The sequence below is a fragment of the Chiloscyllium punctatum genome, chromosome 44, assembly GCF_047496795.1.
Source record: "Chiloscyllium punctatum isolate Juve2018m chromosome 44, sChiPun1.3, whole genome shotgun sequence".
Taxonomy (NCBI): Eukaryota; Metazoa; Chordata; class Chondrichthyes; order Orectolobiformes; family Hemiscylliidae; genus Chiloscyllium; species Chiloscyllium punctatum.
This window is the reverse complement of record NC_092782.1, coordinates 64,659,998-64,673,430: the sequence shown is the minus strand read 5'-3', so window position 1 is coordinate 64,673,430 and position 13,433 is coordinate 64,659,998. Positions and strand designations below refer to the sequence as shown.

General features: G+C 40.9%; 1 protein-coding gene across 7 annotated transcripts in view; it reads right to left on the bottom strand.

The window, feature by feature from the left end:
* LOC140467039 (semaphorin-3A-like) overlaps nucleotides 1–13,433 on the bottom strand; it is a 436,589-nt gene that overhangs the window by 38,814 nt on the left and 384,342 nt on the right. For all 7 annotated transcript variants that reach the window (XM_072563099.1, XM_072563101.1, XM_072563098.1 and 4 more), the window contains 5 exons: nucleotides 10,662–10,776; nucleotides 10,500–10,569; nucleotides 8,894–9,038; nucleotides 3,725–3,944; nucleotides 592–683 (listed from right to left, as the gene is read on the bottom strand). In XM_072563099.1, coding sequence (XP_072419200.1) covers nucleotides 592–683; nucleotides 3,725–3,944; nucleotides 8,894–9,038; nucleotides 10,500–10,569; nucleotides 10,662–10,776 — 642 coding nt within the window. The remainder of the gene's footprint in view (nucleotides 1–591; nucleotides 684–3,724; nucleotides 3,945–8,893; nucleotides 9,039–10,499; nucleotides 10,570–10,661; nucleotides 10,777–13,433) is intronic.

Genomic DNA, 13,433 nt, shown 5'->3' with positions numbered 1-13,433 from the left:
CAAACAGAGAGCAAATTCCCATGAGCAGTACATGTAAAGCTAAGGCATGTCCAGTAACCTCCTAACGTTCCTTACCTACTGCTTTATATCAGTTTCCCTTTTCACTTCTGTATATTAAAGAAATTACTTTTAAAGTCTAACTATATTGCCTGCATTTTTCCAATTACTTTTATAAAACAGAAATCTGTAATTTTCTATTTATCTAAAATCAAATTTCTTTATCTCAGAAAATGATTGTAATTTTTTTCATGAATGTCAGATTATGTAAATATTCTTAGATCCAGGGTTAACTGCAGATTTTGTTGAATCACATCTGTTGAAGGCAATGGGATGATCACTAATGGGAGACTCATTAAATTTTAAAGATGCGTGAGATAATCAGAAATCAGCCAGAGATCAGAAAAGTCAAGCTGTGAATAAGAATCAGATACTATCAGCCTCCGTGTTTGCAACAAATGCCAGTCATCCTGTCATGGCTGGTGTGACCTCCTTGAGGAATACACCAAAGGGCAGAGATAGGATGACAGGTGGATTGCTAGTGCCTTTTGCAAGAGAAAGCTTTTGCTTAATGAGAAAACTAAGAATGCTCACCCTCAGCACTGCTAATTCCTCAAGTAAAACCTCCTCAAGATCGTGCCAGGTCTCCCGGGGAATAGAAACCACCTTCAAAACTGTCCCCACATCTTAAGGGAATGAGATAGAAAACACAGTTTAGTTGATTATTCTGTTTGCATTTTACATTAAATGTTATTTTAATATCTGATAGAAATTGATGAAGAAGGTTCATTAGAATATACCACTTGCTTTCAGTACACTCAACATCCAGTTTTCCTCAAATATGTACTTCATTGTTTTATTTCCAGAGATGCTTTTCTCACCATTCTGCTAGTCACCGTGAGAAACAAACTGCTGCACAGTTCTTTAATTTAAATGTAAAAATTATGCAGCAGCATAAATAGATGTACATTCTCCTTTTCCTCTTTGGAAGGCTGAATTATCATTGTTCCAGTACTTCGAGTGAGGAGTGAAGCTCAAATCACTGCTGGCTGAAGAATGGGTTCAATATTGACACCTATTCTCCAATCCTCCCTCCATTTGATTATTCTAATAAGTTCTTGATCTCATGCCACTGATGGAATTATAGACAGCACATGACAATAAATGACAGAAATGTATAATAGTGCTACAGGTTACTGTCAATTCCAGCTCATGTTTGAAGTGAGGGTTGAACTCTCAATCTTCTGCCTTGGTAAGAATGGAATAAATGGAAACAAGTTGGGGGGAAAGGGAATTTTAAAGTATTAGGTGAGCCATGATCAGTTTTGTTTAAGATCCTACTGCTGTGGAGGATGCAATGTGTGATCAACTTGTGCTGTTCCTTCTGATGTAGATACCACACCAAAACAGCATTCAGAGTATTGAGAAGCTGAAAACGATCAAATTGAATTTGATAGTCCAGTGATTGAAGAGATTTTTAAATCTTTCTTCCTTTATTTCCATAAAGATAGCATTTAATTCAATCAGCATTATTCAATCTAGGCATTCCCCACACTTGAACCCCGAATGGTTGTCAGCAGACAATGTTATTGCAGGGAATATCCCAGTTAAGCCTGATAATTCCCTGACTCCATATTGATACATGTATGCGCTACAGCAGGAATGAATGCTAAATGACCAAGACCACTGAAATTCAGTTAACCTTCCTCTGCACTTACTAGGCTAGTCCCATCATAAAACTATCAACTTCCACTCTGAGCGAGAATCAAAACTGGGACCCAGTTGGTTTGTATGCCTTCACATTCCCCGGCTCTTGTCCGAGAAAGATATTGAGGACTGAAATTATTTGCATCTGAAAGGTTTCTAGGAGCTGACTGAAGTCCATCCTTGAATGTTATAGGTCTCTGTTTATAACTTATTTTAAAGAATAGCCATTTTATAAAACATTTAACAGAAACATGGTCTGAAGAGAATAGATTGTTATTTGCATTTGTTAAACCAAAAGTAGAAAGTGAATTTAACAAAGACAGAATCAATCTTTAACATATCATTGGCCTGGTAATTAACCCACATTTTCTTTGAAAGTATTTCAATTTGCCCAAAGTGAAAAGATGGGTCTTTTCAGAGTAATTCTATCTGATAATGTGTTTATTTTTATGAAATGAATTATCTCAAGGAAACATTATTTATAGTTAGAGTTTGACACCAGAAATATTGCACCTCTCCTGAGTTAAAAAAAATCATCGGGACAGTATTATTCAAATTTAGAAATCTTTTATCAGCAATATACTATGTATTTTCAAATGAAAATCTGGTCCTTTCTTTAATCTTCTGGAATAATCATTTGATTTGATTTATTGATAAAATTTTTCAATCATGTGAGATCAGGGAAAGAATATGGAGCCTCATCTTCAGGACAACTAATCAGGCTGTTGGCAGAAAGTCATGATCTGATACCAAAGCTGAATACGTTAAAGATTTTACATTGACAAGTTCTCTGTAGCAGTGCACACATTTTCGAACACAATGCCTAAGGTCATTTTCACACTGATCTCACCTCCAGGCTAGCTGTAAAATTGCATTCCTGATTACTTTCAAATGCAGTGACTTCACCTTCAACATTCAGCTCTCTGAATTGTCCCTGTTCATTGTTGCAAAGTTGTGCAGATAGTTTTGATGGAATTAACTATTTAATTGGTCTGTATGTGCAAACTGAGCTGGAACCTCGGTGTAGCATCACTTTGCTTTGATATGGAGAATGATGTAATTATTAAATAATCAAATAAAGACAAACAAACCAATTCAGACAGATCATAAACTGGGAGAATGGAGTTTGAACAGTTTATCACAGCAGCCTGAGCAGTTTGTGATATAATGGTAGCGTCCCTGTCTCTACACCAGAAAATCTGGGGTGATACGGTGGTTCAGTGGTTAGCACTGTTACCTCACAGTGCCAGGGACCGGGTTCAATTCCAGCCTTGGGTGACTATCTGTGTGGAGTTTCCACATTCTCCCCGTGTCTGTACATGTTTGCTCCAGGTTTCCTCCCACAGTCCAAAGATGTGCAGGTTAGGTGAATTGGCCATGTTAAATTTTCCACAGTATTCAGGGCTGTGTAGGTGAGGTTCATTAGTCGAGTAATAGGGAGAATGGGTCTGGGTGGATGACTCTTTGGAGGGTCAGTGTGGACATGATGGGCCTCTTTCCACACTGCAGGGATTCTATGATCTGGGTTCAAACCCCCTAATGCCAAAGAGGTTAATGTTAAAAGAAATTGTAACGATATCTGTTTCAAGTTATACCTGGATGCTTTATGTTATAACGCATCTCTTGCGATGTCAGTGAGAGTTTGATTCTGTTTTGAGGGACTGGATCTACCTGCTAGAGAACTCCATGTATTTTTAATGACATTCTATGCCCAAAGTCTGGACGAGCAACACTGGCATGGACAGGGCATTCCACTAGTTAGCTCATACTGTGGGTGTCCTGCCAATTGCAAGACAATTGCACCTGTGCTGCAACATTCTGTCCAGATTATGGAGGGGGTGAGTGCTCATATGGGACTTATTAATCAAATAATGCTTAATATTTTTTGATTGAACCAAAATGTATCTGTTTCAAACTCATGTTGCAGTGAAACTTCAATATCTAAGCAAATTTTATGAGTAAAAGGGAATGTAAGTGTACTTTTCCAAAGTGCTGAGCTAAATATGTTCAATGTTATTACCTGTTCCAATGAACATGACATCATACTGTCCATCTTCAGCTTCCACTCGATCAACAACTATCTGTGTGAATTGATAATCTACATCCGTCTTGATGACAATTGGGCGATTATTGATGGGCAACACTGGATTGTACATGGCTGGGTGACTTCTGGCAAATGTAATTACGTCATCAGGAAAGTCCTTTGTTGATTCAAGTCCTCCAAATGTTTTGCTAGGACACTTTAAAAGAACACATCAGTTGGGGAAAAATAACATAGAGCTAAAATTGACACTGTCAAAAGTATCAAACATTTGTTCGCAAATATAAACGTACAAACAAGGAACCAGAGGAGGCCACTCAGCCCTTTGAGCTTGCTTCCCCCTTCTATAAGATCACAGCTGACCTGATTTTAAGCTCAACTCTACATTCCTCATGTCCCACCTATAGTCTTTCATTCCCTCGATAATGTAGAATCTATCTACCTCTGTATAAAAATATTTGTAGATAGGGAAAGAGAGATTTGATCAAGAGAGAAGGAAAAAAATGAGGAAAAGAATTAAAATTCCAATGACTACTAAAATATATGTTATGGGATGCCAGACCAAATTAATTTTAATTGTAATGAATTAATAATAAAATTGTTACTATAATTAATAATAGTGAATTTTCAGTGCTGGAAAGGCTGACTGACAAGTAATTAAGATTAGATTACTTACAGTGTGGAAACAGGCCCTTTGGCCCAACAAGTCCACACCACCCTGCCGAAGCGCAACCCACCCATACCCCTACATTTACCCCTTACCTAACACTACGGGCAAATTAGCATGGCCAATTCACCTGACCTGCACGTGTTTGGACTGTGGGAGGAAACCTGAGCACCCGGAGGAAACTCACGCAGACACGGGGAGAACGTGCAAACTCCACACAGAGAGTTGCCTGAGGCGGGAATTGAACCCGGGTCTCTGGCGCTGTGAGGCAGCAGTGCTAACTGCTGTGCCACCGTGCCACCCACTTTTAACCCAACTAGGGTACTTGGACTTAAATTGACAATATTTCAGTATGGGGCAGAGGTCTGTAAGAGCACACTGTGTGGAATCGAAAGGGTTAGGGCAATAATTCATAGCTTCTTAAAACTGCACAAGACAGACCATTGTTTTTATTGCTGCAGGAGCCATATCTTGAGGTTGAGCTAATGGTGGAAGAGTGGATTAATGTGTCTATCTGTACATTGTCTGGTCATGCTGTAGCATTCGGTCATAATTATCAAGGAGCACTATGAACTTTAGTCCTTGGAATGCTTTTTGATGACTGCATTGCATGGCAGACATTGGCCAGGATTGTAAAACATCAGATGAAAATGAATTACTCGCTTCTAAAGTAACCTTGGCACTTTGCACTTCACGAGGCTGAAAATGTTTAATATCCACAGCAACATTTCCCAAAGCTGTCAGCCACAGTTTCTAGCACTGACATGTTCAGTTCTCATATGTTTGTACGCAACTGCTGAACATTTTAAATCACTTAATTGAACAACAAACCTGCCTTACAGGTCAGTAACCTATACAGTAGGCTGGAAATATAACATATTTTGTTAACAATTATGGACTAAAATCACACCTTGGAAAAATAATAAGGAACATTCTAGCATGTCTTTTCAAGGTTCATTCCTTACTGTTCTGAAAATGGTGGAAATCCATTTATTTTGAACAACAGGTTCGAGAATGTTGCATAAATTCATATCTTATACTAATTGTTGGGAATTTGGTGAATTTGGGAGCAAATTGATTTAACTCTTGGGATTTCTATGTCCACATGACATTCCTTCACTGTCACTGGATAAAAGTCATGGAACTTTCTTCCCAACGACACTGTGGCTGTCACATTCTCAAGGAACAATTAGGGGAAATCTATTTCCCTACTTCAATCTCACTACACCATATACACAATAACATCGTCAATCATGCATGCTTCACAAGGACAGACAAGACTTTTGCATCAACTATCCACATGCTCCAAACTAAACTTTACATCCACCAACAAGCTGCAATTTGATTAATACCTTCTATTGTCATTTAAGGCCTGGGGAAATGTTTGGAAGCAATGAACAGCTTGAAGTGATCAATAAACGAGGTAGACAGAAGGATATAAAACAGCACTGACATAGTGAGGGAGTTTTAAGTACTTGTAGTAACAGCTAGAAACAGGTGATGAGAAAGAGAGTTAACTGATTTTTTTTAGCTGGATATGGATGAGCTTTCTTGTATCTCATATACAATGATCCATTGGATACAATGATCCATTCAAAATTTTAATTTCCTGATGTAGCATTTGAAGAATTTTATTAGCACCTGTCAGAAATATGAAGATTCTGGATTAGTGGTGCTGGAAGAGCACAGCAGTTCAGGCAGCATCCAAGGAGCAGCAAAATCGACATTTCGGGCAAAAGCCCTTCATCAGGAATAAAAGCAGAGAGCCTGAAGCCTGCAGAGATAAGCTAGAGAAGGGTGGGGGTGGGGAGAATGTAGCATGGAGTACAATAGGTGAGTGGGGGAGGGGATGAAGGTGATAGGTCAGGGAGGAGAGGGTGGAGTGGATAGGTGGAAAAGAAGATAGGCAGGTAGGACAAGTCCGGACAAGTCATGGGGACAGTGCTGAGCTGGAAGTTTAGAACTAGGGTGAGGTGGGGGAAAGGGAAATGAAGAAACTATTGAAGTCCACATTGATGCCCTGGGGTTGAAGTGTTCCGAGGTGGAAGATGAGGCGTTGAAATGTTTGGCCACGGGGCAGTGTGGTTGATTGGTGCGGGTGTCCCGGAGATGTTCCCTAAAGCGCTCTGCTAGGAGGTGCCCAGTCTCCCCAATGTAGAGGAGACCACATCGGGCGCAACGGATACAATAAATGATATTAGTGGATGTGCAGGTAAAACTTTGATGGATGTGGAAGGCTCCTTTAGGGCCTTGAATAGAGGTGAGGGAGGAGGTGTGGGCACAGGTTTTACAGTTCCTGCGGTGGCAGGGGAAAGTGCCAGGATGGGATGGTGGGTTGTAGGAGGGCATGGACCTGACCAAGTAGTCACGGAGGGAACGGTCTTTGCGGAAGATATGAAGATACTGGTTTCACATAGGAATATTAAAACTGAATTACCTCACTAACTGCAAAAATCAGAAGGATTATTAAATATTTCCAACAGGCTAAGCTACTATTGAAATATTGCATGCAATTCAGGTCACGCTGTGATAGGAAGGATGTTGTGAAACTTGAAATGATTCAGAAAAGATTTACAAGGGTGTTACCAGGGTTGGAGAGGTTGAATAGGCTTGGGCTGTTTTCTCTGGACCGTCAGAGGATGGGGGGGTGACTTTATAGAGGTTTATAAAATCATGAGGGGCGTGGATAGGGTATCTTCTCAAAACTCGCTACGGATAGGGTAAATAGGCAAGGTCTTTTTCCCAGGGGTGGGGGTGTCCAGAACTAGAGGGCATAGGTTTAGGGTGAGAGGGGAAAGATTTAAGAGGGATTTAAGGGACAACGTTTTCACACAGAGGGTGGTGTGTGTGTGGACTGAACTACCAGAGAAAGTGGTGGAGACTGGTTCAATTACAACATTTAAAAGGTATCTGGATGGGTATATGAATAGGAAGGATTTAGAGGGATATGGGTCAAATGTTGGCAAATGGGACAAGATTAATTTAGGATATCTGGCCAGTATAGACAAGTTGGACCAAAGAGTTTGTTTCCAGGCTGTATACGTCTGTGATTCTGTGACTTTATAATATCAAGGTAACAGAAACAGAGTCTATACATAAAATTAACCACAGGCTGTCGTAAAAATTGTTAACTGAAGTTTCTTTGAAGTGTAATATTTATCCAGTTTTATATGGCAAGATCTAGACTCATCATCATATTATTTCTGGAATTCAAAAACGTTTGTTAATAAACACGTATGGATAAAGTTCCCATTTTTATTTATCTAAACACAGCCTTGCATAAAGGGAGTGTCAGGTGATGGATAAAGTTGAGTGGCCCAACAGCTCAGTGATCAGTTTTGATGACTGGAAGGTTGGGATAGCAGATGCAGAATGTTCCTGAATGTTCCATGTTCCCTCCCAAAGTGATCACAGAGGAACAATGCTGAAGGAAAGGAAAAGGAGCAGCAGAGCGAGGGTGTGAAAGCAGAGTAGGATAGTTTTCACATAGCTCTTTGTATTGTTTCATCAGATATTACCCTCTGATTCTCAGAAAAGAACAATCAGAGCAATTAGATGTAACTTTGTGTGACAGATTACAGTAAACTAGCCAACTTCTTAAAGACGGAAACAATTGTTTTGAAGTTGTTTATGGTGAGATATTGCTCACTGTGGTTGCTTTCTTAGTTGCTACGTAATAGAAACTGTCTCACTCCAAAGGGCTAGTTTTTTTTACTCAAGGATGTTAGAGAAGATACGAGATTGGGAATGACAAGCGCAACAGAAATAAGAAAGAGGGGACATGTTAACTGTACACATGGATAAAAGAGACCTGAGGGAATTTTACAGTCCAACAGATCTAGACAGAAGCAAAGTAACCCGAAACTGTATTGACACTATAAGCAATACATTAAAAAAAGTAGAATCCCTACAGTGTGGAATCAGGCCATTTGGCCCATCGAGTTCATACTGATCCTCTGAACAGCATCCCACACAGACCCCACCATGCCCATTTCCTATTCCCCATGGCCAATCCACTTAACCTTTGGACTGTAGGAAGAAATCAGAGCACCTAGAGGAAACCTACACAGACACAGGGAAAATGCATAAACACCAGTGTTCCTCAGCTCGGATCAAACCCAGTTCCCTGGCAGTGTGAGGCAGCAGTGCTAACCACTGAGCCACTGTACTGCCTATAGAGGAGTAAAAGGGGAGAAACAGTGGAAGCAAGGAAAGGAAGTGAAGAGGGATAAAATAAAAATACAAAAGCGGAGGGAGTAGGGAATTTTTAAAAATGTAAAATAAATGTTGAGCCTTAATACATGTTTGAAAAAAATAAACATTTTAAAATCTTCTTCAATCGTGGTATTTAAGATTTACACATACCTTTATGAGATTGAATATTACACAATGGCTTTGCTGCAGAATAATTCATGTTACTCCTTGTTTAAAGGTCTATTCAGACACGGGTTTATTTTTGCACTAATTTGATAAACACTTACTGTTCCTGGGCGTGGGTAAGGAACCCGTCCTTGGAAAGGCACCCACTGATAACTTGGGCCTTCTCTGTGGGCATATGGACCCAAGAAGACCCTCCTTACATCAGACATACTGTACATACACACAGCTGACCCTTTAAAGATGTTGCTATATAGAGAAAACAAAACACACAAGTAATTAGTAAATCACCCAATTATGAGAAAATATAATAAGATTCAATTCATTAAAAATATACTGACATTCAGAGAATGCTCATTTCCTTTCAGAATTCCCTAGCCATCGAGAGGAAAAGACACATGTACCAAAGGTCAGTTTGACCAAAGGACCAGAAGCTTACTTTAACACTCCATAAATTAACAACATCTTGAAACTGAGATTAACTGTTGTCTGTCTGAATGTAAGACAACTATGGATTTTATATTTACCCCCTTGGTCACAGCTCTGAGTATGAGGTCGACCAGCCATTGTAAAAATGCTGATTCGTTGAGGAAACTGCAAATGAAAGTTTTTGGGCCTTTGACATTGACAGAATTGATCTGGAATAGACAATTGAGGGTTGAACTGAACACACTCTTCCTTCGATTACCTCATGAAGAGAAAATCTCCCAAATTAATGATGAGTTCATCATCAGTGTCTAAAAGAAGTAACAGCAATAAGACTATTGGCGCCTATCTGATAACATCACAATGTGTTTTCATCCTTGAGATGCTGTCAGTTCTGACACATTGGAAGAAATGAGATGAGTGGTACCATCCAACAGTGACAGACTCATTGGTGCCACTCATTTGTTCCTGGGTCAGGTGCCCAAATCTGTCTGCAGAATTCCTGTCTGCAAACCCAACTTGGAAAAATCTCTGACTGTATTGACTATTTGCACTAGTTTGGCACTTCCTTACAGTTCTTAACTTGTTTGAGGTTCCTTTGAATGCTTTACAATTCTAAGGGTTTTCTGCACCTTTAACACAATGATCTTCACTGTTAACAATCCCAAAGAATGCCTCCCTCACCTGTCAAAGGTACATGATCCTTCCAAAGACATCCTAAACCCAAATCTATAGCAGGGTTTTACATCTCCAAAGGGGTATCCTGACTATCTAATTGTATCCATAAAGTCAGAACTATTCTTATTGCGTCTAATGTGCGCACTCTATGTTCCACAGTACAGGAGCCAAACGTCCTACTTCAGTGGAGGTGACTGATGATTTAAATGGCCAGCAGCCTCAATAAAACATATGGACACAATCCAAATAGACCCCACTCCCAGCCACAGAGAGCTTCCTCATTATACTGGAAACATGGGCCATGGGTACCTACAGACTTAGGGGAATGTTGTAACCCACAAAACAAGAGAAAAGACAAGGTTTGACTGGTTATGTTGCAGACATGTGGAGAATAATTTCATGGTTTGAGTGAGTTTTAGCTCCTATTTTAAATTTCTTCGGAGTTTCTGCTGCTGTAGAACATCTTCAGAAGTGCAGCATTACCCTTGATTACAAAGACAATGAGGTTGACACTGTACTGAGTTATAGCAGTACAGTGATACCATCAAATTGAGATAAATAGACAGGTCTTTCTTCTCTTCAGATTTTTCATGTTATCGTCCTTACCTGGAAGTTGTAAAGATGCCATAGATGAAAGGATTCTTGGGATCTTTAGATTTCATGATGTAAATATCCTCTGCAAAAGAATAGCTTACCATTTAGGTACATGGAGAATGTGTTGAAAGAAAGTGAACAATGATTTGTCGTGGTATCTGTTTTCCTACTTACGTAATTCATCAAAATGTGTGTCGATGCCATTTGGTCCTGGTACTGCACAGATCAGGCGGGCTTTAAGAAAAGTCACCCATTTATTGACAAGGCTTCGATGGCCTCCAAAGTCATTCTGATGGCAGAGGGAAGACGAGACAATTAGATGCACCAAGCACAATAATGTGACTGTGTTTTGTTAATAGAAGAAGAAAGTTTAATGCAACTGTTTTTGATAAACCATGTGAGCTGGAATACAAGGCCCCCAGCTCTGCTGATGTGAGTGAGCCTGAACTGGGTCTGCCAATGTGATTCTCAGACTGTGCTAACTCCATCATTGCACACAGCTGTCTCTGGGATCTCCAAACCTCTGTGGTTCTCTTAACAGTGGAGTGAAATTTCTGCTGCTGTCCTTCTTCACCAAAACCCTGACATTAATGAATTCTGACAGAAATTCCTGGCCCATTGCATATCCAGACATTTCTAACTTTTGGTCCCCCGTGATAATTTTAGATCATGGTTAGTTTCATTGCCACTTGAAGGAATAGAGTTTATACTCTGTCAGACCACTAAATTCATAATACAATGAGATCATCAGGTGTGGAGCAGAGTTAGGCTATTTGGCCCATTGAGTCTGCTCCACTATTCAATCATGTTTCTCAACCCTATTCTCCTGCCTTCTCCCTGTAAGCCATGAACCCCTTACCAATCAAGACTCTATTTATCTCTGTCTCGAATACACTCAATGACGTGTCTCCACAGTCCTCTGTGGCAATGAGTTCCACAGACACGACTGCGGACATATCCTCTGATATGAGAGGAAATCACATTAGACTATTTTGTAATTCCACTTCTATCTACAGGCATTTCAGTGATCAGTGTGTGAGGTTTATCTAATTGTAGATCCAAGGTTCCAATCAGATATGAGCGTTCAACTGGCAGGGGGCTGTTGCAGAGCTCTGCAAGAACTTATTCACAATAACTATCGAGTACAAATGCTGCCTATTGATCCCACTTTGTCGGCAGGGCAATTAGCATGCCCTTCAAGTTGTGGATGAAAGTTTCATTGTTTTGGTAAATGAACACAGTCACTTTGAGGAGCATTGAGCCACATTTATAGAACATAGAACATAGAACAATACAGCACAGAACAGGCCCTTCAGCCCATGATGTTGTGCTGACCACTGATCCTCATGTATGCACCCTCAAATTTCTGTGACCATATGCATGCCCAGCAGTTTCTTAAATATCCCCAATGACCTTGCTTCCACAACTGCTGCTGGCAACGCATTCCATTCTCTCACAACTCTCTGTGTAAAGAACCCGCCTCTGACATCCCCTCTATACTTTCCTCCAACCAGCTTAAAACTATGACCCCTCATGTTAGCCATTTCTGGCTATCGACTCTATCTATGCCTCTCATTATCTTGTATACCTCTATTAGGTTCCCTCTCCTCCTCCTTTTCTCCAATGAAAAAAGTCCTAGCTCAGTCAACCTCTCTTCATAAGATAAGCCCTCCAGTCCAGGCAGCATCCTGGTAAACCTCCTCTGAACCCCCTCCAAAGCATCCACATCTTTCCTATAATAGGGCGACCAGAACTGGACGCAGTATTCCAAGTGCGGTCTAACCAAAGTTTTATAGAGCTGCAACAAGATCTCACTACTCTTAAACTCAATCCCCCGTCATTAACAGCCAAAACACCATATGCTTTCAAAGTTTGTGAGAAGATTTGTAGCTCGGATGCTCATTGTTGTGGTTCTGTTCGCCGAGCTGGGAATTTGTGTTGCAGACGTTTCGTCCCCTGTCCAGGTGACATCCTCAGTGCTTGGGAGCCTCCTGTGAAGCGTTTCTGTGACCTTTCCTCCAGCATTTGTAGTGGTTTGAATCTGCTGCTTCCGGTTGTCAGTTCCAGCTGTCCGCTGCAGTGGGCGATATATTGGGTCTAGGTCGATGTGCTTATTGATTGAATCTGTGGATGAGTGCCATGCCTCTAGGAATTCCCTGGCTGTTCTCTGTTTGGCTTGTCCTATAATAGTTGTGTTGTCCCAGTCAATTTATGTTGCTTGTCATCTGCATGTGTGGCGACTAAGGATAGCTGGTCTATGCAAGGACTGCACAAAACACTACATAGGACAAACAGGAAGACAGCTAACGATCCGCATCCATGAACACCAACTAGCCACGAAACGACACTACCAGCTATCCTTAGTAGCCACACAGGCAGATGACAAGCAACATGAGTGCGACTGGGACAACACTACTATTATAGGACAAGCCAAACAGAGAACAGCCAGGGAATTCCTAGAGGCATGACACTCATCCACAGATTCAATCAATAAGTACATCGACCTGGACCCAATATACCGACCACTGCAACGGACAGCTGGAACTGACAACCGGAAGCGACAGATTCAAACCACTATAAATGCCGGAGGAAAGATCACAGAAGCGCTTCACAGGAGGCTCCCAAGCACTGAGGATGTCACCTAGACAGGGGACGAAACGTCTGCAACACAAATTCCCAGCTCGGCGAACAGAATCACAACACCATATGCTTTCTTAACAACCCTGTCCACTTGGGTGGCCATTTTAAGGGATCTATGTACCTGTACACCAAGATCCCTCTGTTCCTCCATACTGCCAAGAATCCTATCCTTAATCCTGTACTCAGCTTTCAAATTCGACCTTCCAAAATGCATCACCTCGCATTTATCCAGGTTGAACTCCATCTGCCACCTCTCAGCCCATCTCTGCATCCTGTCAATGTCCCGCTGCAGCCTACAACAGCCCT